General features: G+C 42.5%; 1 protein-coding gene across 1 annotated transcript in view; it reads right to left on the bottom strand.

Moving 5' to 3' along the window:
- Positions 1–3,707: 3,707 nt before the first annotated feature.
- Positions 3,708–22,117, bottom strand: part of Fsip1 (fibrous sheath interacting protein 1) — a 116,959-nt gene continuing 98,549 nt past the window's right edge. The window contains exons 11-12 of the mRNA XM_051183711.1: positions 5,702–6,212; positions 3,708–3,824 (exon numbers count right to left, since the gene is read on the bottom strand). Of these exons, the coding sequence (XP_051039668.1) occupies positions 3,769–3,824; positions 5,702–6,212 (567 nt within the window). The 3' untranslated portion in view covers positions 3,708–3,768. The remainder of the gene's footprint in view (positions 3,825–5,701; positions 6,213–22,117) is intronic.

Genomic DNA, 22,117 nt, shown 5'->3' with positions numbered 1-22,117 from the left:
TACTGTCTGGCTATCACAAAAGCCATTCTTAACCAATCATACATATACAGCATGACAGGAAATAGCATTCATGGTTCCTATATGGCTGACAGACACTAGACTCAGAAACACATTTGCTGTATTTCTGGAAGAAACAAAAAAAAAAAAAAAAGAATGGGTCTGCCACATGAAACCCTTAAAATATAAACGACCCAAATGACCCTTGAGTCACAAGTTCCCAAAGAAAACATTTCATATTTTACTAATATTAGGTGTTTTGTGTTGAATCCCCAAAGTTCAGTTGTTTCTAAAAGGAACAGTAGTGACAAAGGAAAGGACAGCTGTGAGAACATGTGATTCTCCCTGACCCTGAGTGATGCAGCAGGATCACAGGATAGCAGCTCTCAGAGAAGTGAGAGGGAGGAACTGTCCTAGGCCTTAGCCTAGTGCTCAAGACAATAGTTTGCAGAATACATACTTTGGGTCAGAAACAGGAAAGTAAAGAAATGCAAAACTGGAGCTAAAGAGATGGCTCAGGAATTGAAAAGATTAAAGTGTCTGCTGCTCTTGCAGAGGACCCTAATCACAGCATCCCATGTGGGCAGCTCACCATCACCTGTAACACTGCTTCCAGAGGATCTGATGCCCTGGCCTCTATAGGCACCTGCACTCAACATTCACAAACCTACACATACACACACACACACACACACACACACACACACACACACACACCATTTTGATCATTTTCTTACAGCAATGCAAATTTTGGAAGGTATGTACATGAGGGTGAAATTATTTAGTGAAGAGAAAACACTATTCAGTTCAAATTCTAAGCAGACTTTGAATCTTGGATGGATTAACCATGGATGTGGAGACCCAGCTAATTCCTAGTAAACAGATCAATGAAGAAATCCTAGTAGGTGAAGGATGGCTTTGAGGTCTGGGAAACACTGGAATCTGCCTCCCTGGCTGATGGTCTCTATTGCTGTAAACCACTGACCTGGGTGGCACAATGACAGATACAAAGTGTCCCATCACCCTACAGACCCAGTGAAGCAGCGAGAGAAAATGATCTGACACTAATGACAATCTGAGATGTGGCGTCAGTCCCTCCCAGGTCGCTCCATATGTGGATCCCTGGAGGAGAATTCTACTTCATTTTTAGCAAAATGCTGCAGCAGCAAAGCTGGTGGAGAATGCCAAGGTGGGGCAGAAAAGGCAGCCAGGCCAGAGCTTTTAGGCCAGGCTCATTCCATTTCACTGTAAGAACGGCCTTCAGATTAGAGATTTGTTAAACTCTAGAATTACATCATCAAGAGGGCAGAATTTTGACTCATATGGGAGTTTATTGCCATGTGCTCTGGGACTGTTTGGCTGAAAGGCCATAAACTAGGTCCTGGAGAATTTACAACCAAGGTGGTGTTGGTGGCTTACTAAAGAGTCCTGTCTAGAAAAACTATACTACAGCCCCTGAATTCTTTCATAACGCACTCTCTCTGTCTCTCTCTCCCTCTCTCCCTCTATCTCTCTCTCTGTTTCTCTCTCTTTTTCTCTCTCTCTCCCTCTGTCTCTCTCCCTCTGTCTCTCTGTCTCTGTTTCTCTCTGTCTCCTCTCTCTCTCTCTCTCTCCTATAATTTTTATTCTTGTTCTGGAGAAAACACCCCAGCTTGCCAGAAAGCAGAGAGTGGCGCGGTGCGGTACAGTGTGGTGCGGTGTGGCTTGTTTGGTTTGGTTTTGAATCAGAAGACTGCCTGTTAAATTATACTGTATTTCTTGCTTTTCCACCCTTTCAGCTGGCACACTGTGGAATGATGTTATTCCCTTTAATTAAAAAGTTCATCATCAAATGGCATTATCTCCTTCCCCCTACCTAACTCTGGCAGAAGCCGGGCTTCTTGTGCCTCAAACACCATCTGCCGAAGCCTCTGTAAATCATAAGCCTGTGACATTCCCACAGAAATGGTCTCTTTCCTGTTTCTCTCTTAGCTCACATTTTCTCTCTCTTCTCTTTCTGTGTCTCTGTCTCTCCATTCCTCCCTGTCAGAAACATAGCTCAAATGCAAGAAATGCATGAATTCTTCTGAAAGGCTGGCAGGCAATAATGGCTTCTGTATATCTACCCCAAGTGCCCACCATGCCACCCCTGTCCTCTGATTGTTCCCACCAAACTCTTCAGTACCTGGGAGTGCTGGAAATCATTCTGAGAGAACCTAAAATCGTGATTTGTTCAACTTTGGTAGACATCACAGCAAAGCTCAGGAATTAAGATAAATCCCACTGTAGAACATGGACATCAGTGTGTGCCATTGCTATTTTAAATGGATAAATAGTAGGCTGAGGGTGTGGTTTGGTGGTAGAGGGCTTGACTGGCATGTACAAGGTCCTGGGTTCAATCCTCTACTTCAGAAACAAAATCAACAGAAATGAACAAACAGCAAACTGAAACAGGAAGACAGGACAAAGACATCCATGGGATATGACTGCCCTTGAAAACAATAGCTATAGAATTATTCATTTCAACAAATCAGGAAAATATGTAAGCAATCATTAATGTCAAGCAGGGTCAGCAAGCAAAGGTGTGTTGACAAAAATGAACAATGCTGTACATGTAGTGATCCCAACTGTATTAAAGTCAGGACCACAGGCAGCTTATTATGAATTAGGAATGAACTATTCTCCCAACTAGGAGGCCAACTCAATGTACATGTGTGGCTGTAAAAGCTTCTCATGAGATCAGATCCCTGATTCAGAACCGGACAAACATTCTCTCTTGAAAAAGTGCTACAGACTTTCTTTTAATAAGGTTCACCTTTATTCCCTGAATGTTAAAAGACCCACACTCCAGAAGAACACAACAGACTGGGAATAATAAATAACTTATCACACTGCAACTTCAGAAAGGTGTCATCTGGCTCAGCGGTTCCAAGCACTGGTCACTCTACCAGAGGACCCGGGTCCAATTCCCAGCACCCACATGGCAGCTCACACCTGTCTGTAACCCACCCCAGTTCCAAGGGGATCCAACTCCCATGCAGGCAAAATAACAATGTGTATCAAATAAAAATAAGTAAGTTATTTTTAAAATGTACTTATTTAAAAAGGAAAGGAAGGGCATCACCACTAACAAGAGACTGGGCCCTGCTGACTTTCCTTTGCTGTGGGAACTCATTTCTTCCCAAGGTGAGCTGGACTTATTGGCAAGCATAAAATGGGCACAGAGAAGGGAGAAATGGGGCAGAACAGCAACCCATGGTGGCCACAACCCACCTGAATAACAGAAAGTTGAAACATGTAAAGCCCAATACAGTGAGCTAGAGATACAACTTAGTGACAGAGTATTTGCTTCTGATACATGAAACCCTAAATTCAATCCCCAGCACTGCCCCCAAAAGGATCAAATTGAAAGCAATAAGCTCCTGTCCACTAGACTCACAGTGTGTGTGTGTGTGTGTGTGTGTATGTGTGTGTGTGTATGTGTGTGTATATGTGTGTGTATATGTGTGTGTGTGTTACAATATTGACTTTTATAAAGTATCCTTGAGATTGAAACATTATCGACACATTTCTGAACAATTTTCCCAGGAATTTCAATGAATAAAAACAGCAAACATTCACACCCAAATTTCAAAAATATCAAAGGAATGTAATCAGCAAAGAAGGAATTCAAATGTTGAAATCTTTGAGGAATAGTCTATGATGCATTCATTGAACACAAAGAATTCAGGGGAAAAAAAAGTATATAATGCAACTTGATTTTCAACTTTCTTAAGCTTAAACCCCAAAGAGTCATGCTTCACATTCCTCTGGTTCATCCACAGCATCTCCAGTCTCCTGTTCATCTGCTAATAAAATAACCACAGTGATTATACAATCAAAAACACATGCATAATTAAGAAAAATCATTCTCTCTCTTAAACATTTGGTCATTTATTCTGATGTACAATATAATGACCAGAGTCCATTTGCTATTATAGAATAGAGTCACTACAAACTGCAGACGAAGCCCACGGGAAAATAAGGTGTCTGTCTTCACTGGGGTTGTAGTTCAGAAAACAAATGAGGGTTGGAAGATTGATGATTTAGGGGAGGATATCAAAATCACTTTTTTTTGTTTGTTTGTTTGTTTTTGTTTTCTACTAAGTTTCTGAGGAGTAGGCTGGAGCCAAAAGTAAATGCTATATGTAGGGTAGATGAGGGCCAATTGCCTTTTTTCTCTTAAAAGAGAGGAGGAAAGTTAGCACAGAAAAAGGTAGGACCACAATGAAATCAAATAAAAGAAGACAATAAAAGAGGAATTGGGAGAAAGATGTAAAAAAAAATAAAACTTTCTGCCAATTCCTCAAAAGATTACCATTGGCCGGGTAATTCCACTCCTAGGTTTATGCCCAAGCTGGGGGGAAAAAAACATTAAAAATGTCCAATAAAAACTCATATGTGAATATTTATAGCAGCATTATATGTAATAGCTGAAAAGTGGCTAGGGCCCAAGGGCTCATCAACTAATGAACAGATAAATAAAATGGGCTATATCCATACAAGGGAATATTAATCAGAGTAAACAGAGCAGAGCAGGGACACATGCTGTCAGATGGGTAAATCTGGAAAACACTGCTGAATAAGAAGCAATCATAGAAAGTGTGTGTTATAACTCCACCTACAGGAAATACTCAGAGTATGCAAATTTACAGGGGCTCAAAATAGAGAAATGTAATGACATTATAGTGACAAAGAAGTATTAAACAAAATGTAGAGTTGGGACAAATAAGGAAGGGACTATATATAACATCACATGCATGCCCTGTGCTTTGTGAGTTTGAGTTCTTCTCTGTGAGTAGTCAAATCCCACCCAGTGAAGAGCTATTCATCCTAGGGGACTGACCTTTAACTCTACCTCCCATCTCCCCAGCATTCATTGTTCCTTCTGTAATGTCAACCAACTCAATACTTAACTTCAATTTTGAGTCTATGTGACTAAAGAAACAGGAATCGGGAGAGAAATGTGAAGTAAAAGGGAAAGATGAAAATGAATGTGGGGTTGTCAAGTTGCCAGGCAGGCAGTTAGGAACATGTGATTGGGGTGATAACTCAAAATCAACCAATCATAGACCTCAAAGAGAATAGACTGACAAAAAGACAGACATACGATAGATAGATGATAGATAGATAGATAGATAATGTGTTTTAGAGTAGATTGAATTAGAGATTAAAGTTTAAGATGTTTAAATAGGCCCATAAATTATGACATCAATTTCTGACATGGATAAGTAATTGATTATTTATTTATGTTAAAAACTACCCATAGTGATTGATTCATGCTATTTGTACTGTTATAAAATGCAAGAGTGAACCATGGCATCATGTCTGGAAATATAAGAGTGGTTTCTGGGCAGATATTTTACATCTGAGCCTAATATTTTACAAACCCATTCCCTGAAAGAAAATTTTATCACTAAAGTTTAGAAGTTGAAATCTTTTAAAATTACTTATCACCATTCAAAATACTTTTTTTCCCTCTAAAATCAACAGTTTTCTGGATGCCAGAATTATAATGAAGGATAATACATTCATAAGAGTGTTAGCCTCTCCTTGGCCTCTTAAGGACATTGACAAATCCACGCCTATGTTTGCAGGCTCCTAACAGCAGCATCTGGGGCTCACAATATCCTTATGTTAAGATGATTATGAGAAATGTTCACAAAACACATGCCCTCCAGCCTACCTACTGCTGGTTCCTCCGGATGGTTGAGTTTCAGCTGTTGGTCATCTGAGGAGGCGTTCACAATGATGTCATCCAGGGGATCATCCAAGAAAGGGGGCTTTTTCAGTCTCCCAATACCAACAGTCTTTGACATAAAATAGTCTGCTGCATCGTTGAAAGTCTCCTCCTTGGAGAACTGGAGGCCTTTCATGGCCTCCACTTCAACGACGAGAGCTTCTGCTTTGTAATGCCCAGCCAAGGCTTTGGTGAGATACGAGCCTATGGCAGGTCCACATCCCTCGTTCTCAGGCCTGTTTGCATCATCTAGCTGGGTTTTCTGGACCTGGGCTTCTGACTCATCTAGTAACCCACAGACAGTGGATGGGCAAAGCTGTGGGGGCCCAAGTGATGCATCAATACCTTCGTCTTCTCTGTCAGAAGGAAGGCCAAGAGGGATGCATTTCTGTTGGGATACACACTCCTCCAGAAGACACTTCAGCTGTTCCTCAGAGAGATGTAATGTGGAGTTTAACTGATGAAGCAAAACAAAAGTTTCCATAGTCAGTTGGCTGAATAACATGTTTATTCTGGGTAACCATCCAGGAAATACAGTAGAACTTCAAGTGTCAGGAAAGCCCACACCCAACACATGAAAACAGAAAACTAAGTTGTTTTGAAGTGTCCAAAGTTGTGGGATGCTAAATAGTAACCTACAGAATAAATTCAGAATTGATTGACACAGGAGTCTGGAGGATGGAACCCTACAGCACTGATACAAATGAAGCACTGCACCAAACACTGGCACTCTCCTCACACAGAAACAACTGGGACTGAAGATGAAGTAGCTTTCATTGGGTCACAGGAAAGGGATCTCACCATAACCCCCAGTCTGAATCCCTCTGTCTCCACCCAGTCCTCCATGGGTGGCTACATGGCACTCAGTTCTGAAACCGGGGGAAACCAGGACCAATGGCACTATTCATGTGTCTGTCTACAGTTTTCAGGAGACAATACTGCCGAGGACAGAAAAGGAAGGCTTAAGGTGTGGCCCATCCTGAGATGTGGGGTTGTTTCAAAGGCACAGGCTGAGGAAGGTACCAGGGGCATTTCCAGAGCAGTGCATTCAGGTAGAAAGGTTTGATCACACATACTCAACCTCTGCTTGCAAAGATCATCCAGGGCTGAGTATTTTAAACAAGACATGAATTTAAAAACACACATTTCCTTACAGTCATGTGTCACCACACCTGGTTTATACAACACAGACTTGAACCCAGGACACTGTATGTGCTAGGCAAGCATCCTACCCTCAGAGTGATTGGTGTGCACTGACTGTATGTGTGAAACTATCTAAAAACAAAAGTAATTAACTTTAAAAACCCACAGTTTTCTTCCAGGGATGTTGTGAGGAAACACAAAAATGAAATGGTTCAGAAAGGAATAGTTTTCCTTCAATAAAACACACTGAAAAAATGCCCTCCTCCAATAAGTCAGCATTTAAAAACATGGAGGAAAACACTAGCTAATTCTCATATCTGACAACAAGAAGGCCCCATAGGAAAGCTTTCAGTTGCAAAGGCTATAACTTCTGCCTCAGCAATGTTCTCTGCCTACTGTGAAAATGCACAAAGGGATGAGAGATGTAGCTCAGTGGGAAATTACCTGACCAGCATGTACACACACGCATACACACACACACACACACACACACACACACACACACACACACACACACCAAACCAAACCAAAAGAAGCAGCTGTATATGTGTATGTTGTATATATAAATGTACAGTACTGGTTGTTCTATGTATTATTAGAACAAGCATAATTAACTCCCTACTCTTTCACACTCCTCAGGCAGCTAACAAACAGTATATAGTAAGGTAAGTTTTACATCGTGCTTTTAAAATGATCATATATTTCAAATGATATTGAGCTAATCTGTAAAACTCAGTGATTTCAGGCATGGTTATGTATGTCTTTAATCCCAGCACTAAGGAGGATAGAGCAAGTGGATCTCTGTGAGTCCAAGGCCAGCTTAGTCTACATAGTGAGCTCCAGGCTAGCCAGAGTTATATGGTACAACTCTGTCTCGAACAAAAATAAAAAGTTTTAATAAAATAAAAACTCAGTAGCAATCACCACTGTAAGTTTGACAATAATCAAAAATTGTCTAGAAATTTTTTCTAGTGATAATCTGGGATACAATTCAGATAGCTTAAACTGAAGTTAAAATACATGTGAAGAAGTGGGAGTTGAATTGTATAACAGCAAGTCCTATTTTTAATATATAACTTCCAGAATCCAGATGTGGTGCTGTTGCCATTTTCAGGGCACCTACCTTCACCCTCGATATAAATCTAATCAACTGGACAGCGAAGGCAGCCCTAGTGCAGCAGTGGGTGCATAAATCTACCTTCCAACATCACCGATATAAAACGGTTTACAATAAGGGGATGCCCGGCTGAATTCAGAAAGAAGACACTACATAAACATCCTCACCAAACACTTGCCATTGTGAAATTTTCAGACAACAGGACAATTGGCTCCCATTGGAGCAAGAGAAGAAAGGACTGTGGAAGTCGGATCTCTGGGTAACAGGTGGGAGGGGGAATTAGTAAGTCATCTGCTCTGTTTGGCCGCTTCCAAGAGTAACACTGATAGGCTAGAAGCTTGGAAATTCTGACAATGAACTTGGCTAGATACCCAGCAGAGCAAAGCAATTATGAACTCTGAGGGGAAAGTAAAACATTTTATAAGCAAATGAAAACAAACATGGAGGAGGGGGAATAGTGAGAACTAAGCAAAGGGAAAATAATTTCCATCTGTAGGACAAAGAAAGACCTTGGAAATGGGGAACTGAAGATGTGCTCTCAACTAACTTCTCTAAAGTGTTGTTTTGTAAACAGCTAGTGTTTAAAAAAAAAAAAGAGAGAGAGAGAGAGATACAGGGCAGAGGTGTTGCTCAGAGGCAGGGAGGATACTTCATGTGCAAGGCTCTGGGTTCAAGCCTCGGTGCCACCAAAATATAAAGAAAAACATACAAAGGCAAATGAAGAAACACTTCCCTGTTGACACAGGAGAGCAGCCTAGCTATGAGTAGAAAAACAGTTTTAAAACTAGAGTTAGCATTATTTAGCCTTTCCACATGTTACAATACTTCCTCTCAAAACATTACTAGCAAAACTTAAGTTAGAAAATACCATGTGATCTCCTTTTCTCATCTTCTGGTTCCCAGCAGAGCCTTGCCCGTGGAAAAATAAAATAAAAACTCAGTAGCAATCACCAGTGTAAGTTTGACAATTATCAAAAATTGTCTAGAAATTTTTTCTAGTGATAATCTGGGATACAATTCAGATAGCTTAAACTGAAGTTAATATACATGTGAAGAAGTAGGAGTTGAATTGTATAACAGCAAGTCCTATTTTTAATATATAACTTCCAGAATCCAGATGTGGTGCTGTTGCCATTTTCAGGGCTATGGTGGGAATCATACAAGTGAGGGAGGCCCAGAATGTTTGGAATGTGCTTTATTGCGTAAGTTACTTAAAATCTACCTTCCAATCACACATGTTAGCCTGGACCACACTCGGGCTCTGTACAGCCATCCCTGATCATGATGGTCAAGGTTTGGTCCAAATTGTTCATGACACTCCTGAGCTAGTGAGCTCCATGACTGAGCCACTTGGTATGAGCAGTCAAGGAACCTGCTCAGGCATTCACCTCCAAGAATCCACCATCCATGTCAACTGATCTCCACACTTTCATAAACTGGCCACGCTTGCCATTCCTGCCCATCCAGTGCACCCAGGCTGAGAACAAAATCCCCTCTTCCCATCTTCATTTCAGTTGGCCTTTCATGAATCTTCATTCATATATATATATATATACATATATATATATATATATATATATATATACCCATGCAAGTCCTCTGTCCTTCCTATTAGTCCCCTTGTTCCCCTAAGCTGTTAGATTTCTGCTTTCATATCATAGCTCTCTGTATGTGTGCCTGCACCTGTGCATGCATGCATGCATGTGTGCATGCGTGTGGGCATGCCTGTGTGTGAGAGCCACAAAGAAGTCAACCAATATTTGTGTGTCTGAGTCTGGTTAAACTCACCCCACATGGTTATCTCCAGTTGCATCCATTTTCCTGCAAACAACACAACTTTGTTCTTTACAGGTTAAAAAAAAAAAAAAAAAAAAAAAAAAAAAAAAGCCCCACTGAACATGCATACATTTTCTTTACCCACTCCCCTGTTTTTGGACACCTAGTTTGGCTCCATAAATTAGCTACTCTGAACACTACTATAATAAACACTGCTGTATGAGTATCTCTGTAGTACATTAAATTGGATGCCTGTGAATTCCTCAGCCACCCAGGAATGATGCAGCTGTGTCATATGGGGTATCTATTTCGAGAAACCTCCATGCTGACCCAGTGGCCACACCAATTCAGATCTCCACTGGCAGTGCACAAGGCTCTCTTATGTCCATATCCATCAGCATTTGCTGCTGCTTATTTTCTTAATGCCTGCCACTCAGGTGGGGTGAGATGGAATCTCAGTGTAGTTTTGATTTGTATTCCTCGGAAATTGCACTGCTAGTGAGGTAGAGCATGGGTTCATGTTTATTGTATTTTATCTTCTGAGAACTGTCTGTCCATTTCCTTAGCCCATCTATTGCCTGGGTTGTTTGATTGTCTTGTTGTTCAGCTTCTGGAGTTCCTTTTGTATACTAGTTGTTAATGCTCTGTCAAGTGTGTAGCTGCTGAAGAATCCTTCCCATTCTATGGGCTGCCTCTTTACTCAACATTTTCCTTTGTTATACACCTTTTCATTTCACGGGGTCCCACTTTTGAATGTTGAGCACCAGAGTCTTGGTGAGAAAGCACTTGCCTGTGCCAATATCCTGAACTATTTTCTCTAACCCTTTCAGAGTTTGGGGACTTAAATTAAGGCATTAGATTCTTTTAGAGTTGAATTTTGTGCAGGGCAGGAGATAGGAATGTAGTTTTATTCTTCTGCACGGGCTATCCAGTCTTGTATTGTTCTCCAGTTAGAATATAAAGTTGGCTACAGATTTGTCACGGGCAGCCTTTATTTTGAGATGCATCTCAATGGTCATGTGATTTACTTCAGATTGTTTCTATGACATATTACATTTATTGATTCACATACATTGACCTACCCTTGCATCTCTGGGATGAATTACTGTGGTGAAAGGCATTTTCAATATGTTCTTGAATTCCATCTGCTGGCATTTTACTGGTGAATTTTGCATCTGTGTGCTCCGTGAAATAATGAGAGATGAAGTGCCATCAAACTCTGCTTGCAAAGTCAGATTCATCCTGATACCATTAGTCTACACTTTTGCTTATTGTTGTGTCTGACTGCTCTTGGTATCAGGATGATGCTGACTTTGTAAGCAGAATTTGGCAGCACTCCATCTTTCATTATTTCATAGAATAGTTTGAGAATGGTTGGTGCAAGTTCATCTTTAACATTCTGGTGAAATGCAGCAGCAGGTCTCTCTGACCTTTGTCTAGGTAGGAAATTTTACATCTCACTGCTTGTTATAGGGCTGAAACTATTTATCCCAATTTTTAGATTTAACAACTTAGTACATTATAAGTTTTTAAGTTATAGCCTGATAGTTTTCTGAATTTTACTGATATGTGTTATACTGTCTGCCCTTTTATTGGTTTGGCTCTCTCTTTAATTGTTTTTTGATGGTCTTGGTCATCTTTCCAAGAAACAATTATTCATCTCATTGATTCAGGAAATCTCTTTTTCCATTCCTAGTCCATTAACTTCTGCCCTGATCTTATTTCTCTCACTGCCTGGGGTTTGCCTTGTTCTTCTTTTCCCAGGCCCATAATGTGCAATGCTATTTCCTTTAGACCTGATTTCTTTATGTGTCACTTGGAAATATAAAATACTCTGGAAGGACTGCTTTCATGGTATCTCACATGTTTTTGGTGTGTGTGCTTTCATTTTCATTCAGCTCTAGGAATAATTTTGTTGCCTTCTTGATTCATTCAAGAACCCATTTATCACCCAGTAGTACAATGTTTAATTTCCATGAGTTTCTGCATGTTCTGTAACTTCCTTGCTATTGAGTTCCAGATTTGTTCCACTGCAGTCAGAGAGAAGACAAGGAGCTATCAGAGTTTCCCTGTGCTTCCCAACCTGTTTGTATGATATGTGTGTCCTGTTGTATGACTTATTTTCGATAAGTTTTATGGACTGCTAGAAGAATGTGCATTCTCTAGCTGTCTCATTTAACTGAGAGATGTTCTTTTCTTTTGAATATTCCTTATTAGTCAATGTGCACACAGAAAATAATCAATAAATGTATTGGATTTTGTTTCATCAGAAAAATCAAACATGACATGTTAGTTTCCAGGCATATTACCAACACCATCTGATGTCTTGGGAGAATAGTAAATAATTAGCATTTACTAAGTACTTACTCTAGGCCAGATATTGTTCTATGCATGCTATATGCATCGATTCCATTGATCTTTGCAGTGAACCTAAGAGATAGATATCATTCTTATTATTATTCTCACTTTATATATGTACAGAAAATGAGGTACCAATACATTAAATAATGTCCAATGTCTACAAATGCCCAGTAGTAGAATTAGTTTGTTGAACACAGGTGACTTGGGTCCAGAGTCTGATTGGGAGTCACTGTAAATAATGTCCGTCTCTTTCATTCTCCAACTGTCTTCTTCCATGCTGATACTCCTTTTCTATCCAACTTCACAAGGAAAAACAAAAGCTCTTCCAGAGTATGTCACTTGATCACTTGACTTTTAATCTTTGGCTCAGACTAGATTTATGTTTCAGATAAACAATGTCCTTTCTTTGAACTCATTAAAAGAAGAAAACGCCACCACATTCAAACCTTCATTCTCAGGGTGCCCACTGTTTACACTTTTCCACCCAGGCAGTGCCAGTTTGGGTGGAGGAATTAAATCTGGTTCAGGGGAAACTTTGGATTGCTATGTTTGAAGCAGATGTGATTGCCTCAATCCTGTCCCTACCTCTCCTCATGTGCTCAACATCTAGTTTCCCCAACCCAAAAAAATCTCTTTTGGACATTGGATTTGTTGACTGAGCCCATTGAGATTTGGTGTGTAGTGCAAACAACCATAAAATCCACATTTCAAGTTTGCAGAAGCAACCCAGGGCTTTGATGTGAGCTTAAATTGTCAGGCGTCTTTTCCCCAACAGTTTCTAGAAAACATCATCTAAAAGCCAATTCCATATCACAGGGGAGGATGGGTGGGCAGACAGAATGTCCTAAATATCAACCACAAGAGCAAAGATAAAAAGATTTTCATTGAAAACTACTTCTACTTCAAAACAAGCAACTAGAAAACACTCCACCCTTGGCTCAGTTACCAAGATCTAAGTTTACAACTCTCTGAAATCACGCCTGGCAACACATGGGTAGCAGTTTATTTTAGCCAAGGTTTGAGGAGTATGATCAATAGAAATATTTTTTTAAAAAAGTCTTGGGGTGGCTAGAGAGATGGCTCAGCAGATAAAGAGAAGGTACTAACCTAGAGAACTTGAGTTTGATCCTAGTACCAACATTGATCGGCTCACAACCACCTGTAACTCCAGCTCCAAGGTCTCCAAAGCCTTCTTCTGGCCTCTGTACCTATGAGCGCATACACACACACACCAAGCATCCAGACACACACAGAGAGAGAGAGAGAAGGAGGGAGGGAGGGAGAGAGTGAGTTCACTCATACACACCTACACATAAAAAATAAAATTGAAAACTAAGGGTGATAGCAAGAGCCGGAAATAAAGTTCAACAGGCTTTCTGAAGTCTAGAGCTGAGCTGCTGGGAGCTCCATCAAGGGTTCATCCCTCTCTTTCTGGTCTATGTCTCTTAATGTACTCCTTCCAGATGCATCCTCCTCTCCTCTCTACACTTACTCTGATTTTTCCTCTCTCCAATTCCGCTTGCCTGAGCAACTAGCACCCACCAGTGACTATGGACACTTTGACCTTTTAGATCAAATTTTCAACCAGGTATCTTCATGATCATTGTCTAGTTGATGGACCTGCTGTACCAGGTTCAAGCGTCCACCACTAGTCTAATCTCCTATAGCGAGGCTCACATAGTATAAACATGGCCATCCACGTCAACACCTCTGGCAGAACTGTGGGTAGGAATGATTTCCTGGGAGTAGGCATAAGAAGGGCAGGAGATACAGCCCAAATCTATCATATTGACAACTATAAAACATATAGTTATGAAACATATAAACCATGAGAAAAGACTTGCTACTTAGTGAAGTTTCTCTAGTCAATTAAAGGGTTATCTGTCAAGGTGTTTCCCAACATCACCAACCACATTAAATTTGAGTGCACAGTGAACTTATATATAAAAATCTAGATCTAGTTATGGTTGAGTGTGGTGATGCCTACCTGTAATCCTAGCACTCAGAAAGCTGATACGAAGAGACTCAAAGTTGAAGGACCACATAGCAAGACAGAGAAATAGAAGAAAGAAAAGCATGCCCTTTTTGCCAAAATTATAAAGGCATTTCAGGTGGGACAGAGAGCAGAAATCTGAAGCCAAATGGGATCACACACTTAACAAGCTTGCATCACATCTTTTAACCTTGTTAGTTAAGTTAAACAGATCTTAAGAGCATGTATACAAAATAATTAGCGTTCATTTTAACATATGCACCAGTCAAACTTAGGATTCAAGAAGGGATGGGCTGTTCTTCCCCTGGGTCCTTCCCTCCATATCTCCATATTGTATTCACTCTTCTCTCCTACCTTCCTCTTACACTAGGGCTTTCCCAGTCACTTAAAGATGGATCTGACAAATACACTGATGCTAGGAGTTGTTATCTGGAACAGAGATCTGTGTGTTTTTAATCAAAAATAGAAGCTGTCTGGACAGAAGAGAACCTGAAATGTAGTCAAAAGGAAAGCAAGGGTCACTGTCAGAGAAACTGAAGAGCATGATGTGTAAGGGATGAGGAGGATAAACAGCAAAGTGAGTCCTGGGTTCGAAACTGGGAGGATTGGAGGAAGAAAGCCACTGGGTGTGACAAAGGGCAAGGCAGAGGGCCCTGAAAAGAGGCATTGCCAGGTTGCAGTGTTCACATAGTTAGAAAGGTGTGGATATGCATGGGGAGAGAGAGCCTTCACTGCTCTGATTTCTAGTAGGGTGACTGGTAAATAGGGGTCCTGAGTTCTCCATTTTGTGGGACAATTACCATCAAAGGATTTCAGGGAATTGCTGCTTCCAAATAATAGAGACAGTAGCTTAGCTTGGATCAGGTCCCCTTTGTTCTGGGTAAGTCACTGGAATAGTTTTTATCACACATCTATCACTTCCCCTTCCTGAAACCAGGCAGGGCTCTAGTTCTACAGAAAAGGGCATCTCGCCCCACCCCATTTTCCCAGAAAAATAAGATTGGCTGGGACATAAGGTATGCAAATTTTCAAAAAGAAGCTAAAAGGGGTTCCAGGTTGAGTAGATGTTCTGATCATAAAGGACTGGATAACTTCTCCCTATCTTACCCCAGGATGCCACTCCCACAATTCACTGGGATTGTTGACTCCCTGCCTATGAGAATCATTTGCATGATTGAAGGCCTTCGATGCTGAGAGTGTATGCTTAGTTTTACTGCCTAAAGATGAGTTGGGTTAAGAGAAGCCATGATGGGAGCAGAAGTCAAGAAGCCCATTAGCCAACTGTCTTAACCTTGGGCAGAGCCAAATCTTGCCTCACGCCATCTAGAAGTCAGCTGGGTAGTAAGTCAAATTGGAAATATTATGTGTCACTGACCCCTCAGCTACTTCTTTAGCTCACAGAGGCTGGCTCTCTACAGTCTGTTACCTTGTCCTTATCACTCAAGCTTTGAGCCAAAGCCATAGTACCATTAAAATACTGTCCCTAAGATCTTCAACAATGTTTTCTTGGTCGAAGTGAGATGGCTGCTAAGCACAGTTCACCTTGCAGAAGAACTCATCTAAGACCAACTCAGGTCAACAAGGGTTAAGTGATAATATATAATAATAAATGATGTCCATTCACATCTAGCCAAGAATGGCACTGAGGAGGCTGTTTATTGGTACAAAGTCAAGGTAAAGAAAAAGTAGTGGTACCTGGTCTCACACAACCTGTCAAGAGCTTGGATGAGGATCTGACTCAGGACCATAAGTATTTCTGCTTTCCGGAGAAGGAGCAACAGTATGTGATCGAATCACATTCATTGCTACCCCAAGGATGATTCCTCTAGCTTGTGAGAATATTTATAGTTGTCCCTTCCCCATGAGAGAGAACACTCACCTGGACACCACCCACACAATGTTCAGCCTTAGGAACTAGAAAGAGGAGCTGAGCATTCCTTTGAATGGATAAGAAATTTCCTCACAACACTCACAAAAACATGCCCAGGTATAGTGAGATATCCACTTTGTCCACACCTATTGCACTGATCATGCCCATTGGGGGTGGGGACAGGTGTAGACATGACCTGGGGGAATTAGGCTGAGGTAGGGACCTCGGAGGAGCACTCTCTTGCTTGCGGACAGAGACAGAAGCATCCAGAGGCATCCTTGGGACAGGAACCTGCTGGCGTTCGTCTGTCTCTGTTGTAAGTTATTTCTCCCTGAATAAACATCTATTCAGCCTATCTGTTTTTCCCAATCCCAATCCTGCGATACCCAGGAGTTAAACTGTCCTGCCACTGAAACACTCCAGCGTGAGGAGATTCAGTTTATCCATCACCTAGATCTGCACGTGTGTGATAGCTAATGGCAGGGGAATATATACTAGGCAGTGATTCTCAACCTTCCTAATGCCTCACAATGTGGTGACCCCAGACCATAAAATTATTTCATTGCTACTTCATAATTGTAATTTTGTTACTGTCACGAATAGTGTTGTAAACATTTTTTGGAGACAGATGTTTGCCAAAGGGGTCACAACCCACAAGTTGAGAACCACTGCACTCGAAACCAAGCTCAACCAGCAGAGGGGAAGCAAGTGAGTCAAGTCCTCCCCTCAGGAGGTAGTCACTCCTATGACACATCTAGAGATGTCTCACAACATCAAACCCTCAGTCACACTTGCCTGATAGCACTGACCAGATCAGTAATACCTGCTTCTATTTCTTAGCTGTTTCCTTGAATAATTAAGTGGTAACAGCCCAAGCATTTCCCTAAGTTCTGCTATTCTCAACTGAGACAAGAAGCAACAGCTTCCTAGTCCTGGCAAGACTCTGAGGGCAACAGCTTGATCCTTTTGGCAGGACTGGAGACACAGCACCAGTGTACTCCACCCAGACTCTGAAAAATCGGTCCACAAGGCTCACAAAGCTGTGCTCATTACATACAGGGACCACAGGGCTATGGCCAGCAGCATCAACACTGTTGAAAGCAAAGTGGTACTTGAGGGCCCCTGGGGTTTGGCTCTTAACAGCTGATTCCTTCTTTCATTGCTAAGACCTGTGCAGCAGAGCTTGATCCAAAGGGCAGGATGGAGGGAGAAATTTCTCTGGAAACTTGGGAGGACATTTACCCAGAGCAGCCAGAAGAAGCACAGAAGGAGGATATGAACTGAGCCGGAGGGAGAAAGCCAAAATCATAGCTAGACAGAGACTGGCATGAGGTGGAGGAAAGACCACACAGTGCTGCTCAGCTGCTAAGACAGGAGGGCTGCTTGGCTTCTGCAGGCAGAGCAAGACTGCGTCTGACAGGAGTTAAGCAGAAGCAGACCCTGACAGTGAAAACGAGAGCAGGCGAGCCATGGGAATGTGTGACATTCCTCTGCATCTCAGACATGTCCCCAGCACCTTTTCTCCATGGGGTCTTCTGTGCTATGTGCATTCCCACGGCCTGTGTGGGGAAAGACCTAGGGTGAAATGTTCCTCGGGCTTGCATATTATCTTTCTATTGTTTTCTCCCCAGGGGGACAGGAAATGCATTGAGCAGCAGCATAGAGTAGCAGGGGGAGGCTGGTATTTCTAAGTTGAAATCTGGCCTCTTTTTCCTCTGCTATTTTACAACCGGACAAAGCACAGAACCTCCCACTCAGACTTCCAACTGGTAAAAATGCTAACATCTAGCTGGCTCCAAAGTAGCGGTTGAAGAAACACTAACAAGTAAGCATTTGTACTGAGCACGGCAGGCATGAGTGAAGCTGCTCCTGGTTTAAACCGGGCGCTGAAGAGGTGCAATGTCAGCCACCACCAGGACTTGAGCATGCAGCCTCCTCTGCAGCTGGCAGCAGCAACTACTAGATGGGAAGCTATGGGCTGAAGTGTGTACTATCCAAGTTTGACTGGCCCTTAGCTTTGAGGGTCTCTCTGTGGTACTAAGAATGAAGCTTTATAGATGATCTCACAACACTTTGCAATGAGTAGATTGCCTTGTATCCTGGTGGATTTGACAGGCCAGGGGCGACAGAGACCACCGGATGCTGGGAGAGAGCTAACACAGAACAAATGTAGAAAGGGACTCTACTAGCTTACTAAGACGCCAACTATATCTCCAGTACCAGAAAGTGCCAAAGTAAGTGCCCAGAAAGCGACTAGTTTCAAGACACTTTTACATTCTTTCAAAATGAAGAGATTTCTGAATGAGTATGTGAGGCATTGGGTGTAGGTAATGGGATGTCTTTTACTTCACCCATACAGGCATCCACTGTCCCTTTCCCCCCGCCCAGATCTAAGGCAGTGGTTCTCAACCTGCAGATTGCAATCCTTTTGGGGGTTGAATATCAGATACCCTGCACATCAGATATTTACATTATGATTCATAGCAGTAGCAAAATTACAGTTATGAGGCAGCAGTGAAATAAATTTATGGTTGGGGGTCACAACATGAGGGACTGTTTTAAGAGGTCGCAGCATTAGGGAGGTTGAGAACCACTGCACTAAGGCATCAGAAGACCTCCCATTGCACACTGTGCCCTCTCAACCTAAGCACGCCCTCCCCATGAGATATGCTCTGTTCAAAACCTCAAAACATTTCCTACCGCCTCACCTCAGAGCCTACCTGTCCTAAAATGTGCTTCCCCGCTACTCTCCTGAGACCATGCTTTGTAACTCTTTCAAGGAATAACTCACATTCAGAGGAGCCCTTTTGAATCAGAATGACGTAACCAAAAGCCCTGATTCTAGGAAGTTGGGAATCCAGGCCCTCAGCCAGATGGCAGAAAACTATTTGGAAGGCATCCATCCCTTTCAGCACTTCAAATCAGGCCACATCAGGCAGTTAGTCCTAGCCCAGTTGGACAAACCTTCAGTCCTGTCAAACTGCATCAGCTTTGATTTTCCTGCTGGTTATAAACCTTGCACCATAGGTCTAACCTCACACTGAATTTGTTGATGAAGGAGAACCATTCCTGGTCACAAACAAGTGACCTGTAGCATTTCCCAGGGCTGAAGTGCTCCCGCGGCCCTGCCCTGTCTAGACATGTATCTGAAGCATCTAATTACCCCATGCCTTCCGTACAGCACACAAAGCCCGACATAAACACAGCACTCCCATTAATAGCGCTGCTCAGTGAACTGTCCTTTTACATTTCCAGTCTCAAAGTGAGATCGCGCTGCCACCAGGAATGATATACTGTGGGTAGCACGCTCCAAGCTATGCTCTCATCCAAATCCTGGAAGCTAGACTCTCTAGCCAGCAAACCAGAAGTGCCACCTCGTGAACCGGGCACAAATGCAGAAGGATCTGCATACCGTGCTTTGTTGTTTCATAAATGATTTGATGTTCCCTTTCACATAGCAGAGTCTGCTTCCCTTCATATTGTCAGCGCCTTTATTAGGCAAGTGTCCAGACAAGCCCATGTCATCGGCCAGTTGTACTGGAGTCAGGTAAAGTAAGGCTGAGGTAAACAGGGTTGGTAGCACCACACTGAAGTGATAAGAAAATCAAGGTGTGGAGAAATTAAATATCTTCATCCAAGACCCAGAACTAATAAACAATACAGCCAGGGGGGAAAAAAAAAAAAAAAACACCAATACAGCCAGGGCCTTTTCCTCTTCACAACTGCCTTCACATGGATGCTCAAAAGTTTAAATTCTATTCCCAGGTGAGCACCTTCACAACAGCATGGCACCTCGGCAAACGTCTCCTCTTTTACTTGACATCTAACAGTGGCCTGTAGCAAAAGCCCCTGTCATCTCACAAGCTAGAGGCCAGTGTGTGAACAAGAGGAGAGGTCCAGGGAATGGCGGCCACCCTGTGTCCCCCAGACATGGAACTCCAGGTTTCACCATGGCAGTAAACTCTGTGTCCACCTCCCTGGTACATGCTAAGTTCTTCAAGAAGGGAACCAGGTCCTCTTCAGTCCTATGTCCCCATATCTTCCCAGGGCATGGCCAGCAATGGACACTTGATGAAGATTTGTAGATTTCATGACGTCTCCTTTTCATACGTGTGGGGGGGGGGTGTGCTATTATTTGGGGGTATCCTCTTCTTTCTCCATGTGGGTCCCAGGACTTGAACTCAGGTCAGCAGGTTTGACAGTAAGCACCTTTATCTGCTGATCCACCTTTACCTTCGTTGGGAGATCTTCCACCTGCTACAATGACTCCTCCCATACTCATAGGTCTTGTCTGTTTATTGATCAATGGTCTCTGGCCATGGCCCAGCTTAACCCCAGCGCCCTTCCTCCTTCCTGACACCTCTTCCCTCTGGAGCCTGCTTTGGGAGCTAACAATTCAATTAAAACTTTGCTAAAAATTTGGTCAGATCAGACAATAATGCTTTAACTTCCGAAGAATTCCCCAACATGGGGAATTTCAGGTTCCACTGAGGACCAACAGACAGACAATATTGTTGAAGGCACAGGTATGTCTCGTTTCCCCATGTCACAGGTGTTCCACAAGCAGTGGCTCACCCCACCAAGGTACAGGTGATAATAACTGAGGGAAAATGCATTCCTCAAACTGTGGTTGGTGCTCAGTCCCCATCATCCACCCCTGGCCTTGCAGCAGTGTGTGATGTAACTGATCCCTCTTCCCTTGGCCTCCAGACCATTGCTACCTCTGACTTCCCACCCTTCCTCCTTTGTGGCTCCTCCTCCATCCCCTTGGCCAGTGTATCCCAACCTCTTTACCTTAAGAAAAGCCCCAGGGCTCGGTCTTTGGATCTCTCCCTTTTTTCTCTTCATCCTCACTCTCTTAGTGACTCCTGGCCTTCACACGGAGATGACTCCCATATGCAAAGTCTTGCTTACAGTTCTCCCTTACTTCAGACACATCTCCAACCACCTAATTAGTATCTCTTCTCAGGCTTACAAGGTACACCTGAAACTTACCAATGTTCTACTGTTACCCTTAATCTTTGCAGCCTCCCCCAACTCAGTGAATAACAACTTCTGCCTTCCATTGCTCCACTAAGAAACTGTAGCAATCCCTGGGATGGTCCTTTCTCTCATAGCACGGGTACAACCCATACAGATATCTTTTTGTTTCTGTTCTGAACCTATTCCCAGACTCTACCTCACTGTCACTTCCTCTACACTGCACTCCATCATCTCCATCATCCCTTCTTGTCATGTCTCTACATTAGCCTGTAATTTTTTTTTTTTTTTTTTTTTTTTTTTTTTTTTTTTTTTCTTGCTGTCCTACTAGCCAAGTCTCAATCCAAAGGGATTATAGTGAAACATAAGTAGAACACTTATGTGTGCTCCTGTTCGGAATCATCAAATCCAACCCCAGCTCCCTCAGAAACGAAGTCCTTGAGAATTAGGTTCTTCATCACTCCCAGCCCTTTTCTCCTTTATCTCCCTGTCTTCCTCACTCCATCCAGCTTCGCTCACTGGCTTGCTAGTCCTTGAATACAGCATCCATGTTCCTGCTTAGTACCTTTGTCCTTACTGTCTATCTTTTGAAAATGCTTCCTGTCAAGAATCAGTGCATGTTCCCTCATCCCTACCAGCCGTCCATCCAAATGTCATCTCCCTGAGCCCTTCCCTGAATATCCCCTTAAAACACCCAAGCTTCTACTGCCCTGTCTCTTCTTGTGCCCTTTCTCCACTTCCTGCTTCTCCACAGGTAGCACACACCCCTTTGGGAAACTACAGTAGTTCCCTCTTATCCTTGGTTTCATATGGGTGGCTTTGTCTACCTATAGTAAAACTCGGTCTGAAAATATGAAGAAGAAAATTCCAGAAATGAGCAATTGATAAGTCTTGAACTGTGCACTGTTCATCCCTGCAGTCTGTGATCCCCACCCCAACCCCCATCAAGCAGCCACCTTGGTAATGATCAACTCTATGGTAACCATAATCCCTCCAAGTAAGCGGGCTTTAGCCTTGTGCTGTGGGAAATGACTTGTCACACAAGCACTGGGTCCTCTCGCCTCATCACATGGAGAAGGGTGAGCACAATACAGTAAGACACTCTGAGCAATAGCAATATGA

The sequence above is a fragment of the Phodopus roborovskii genome, unplaced genomic scaffold, assembly GCF_943737965.1.
Source record: "Phodopus roborovskii unplaced genomic scaffold, PHOROB, whole genome shotgun sequence".
NCBI classification, from domain to species: Eukaryota; Metazoa; Chordata; class Mammalia; order Rodentia; family Cricetidae; genus Phodopus; species Phodopus roborovskii.
This window is presented reverse-complemented; position numbering and strand designations above follow the sequence as displayed.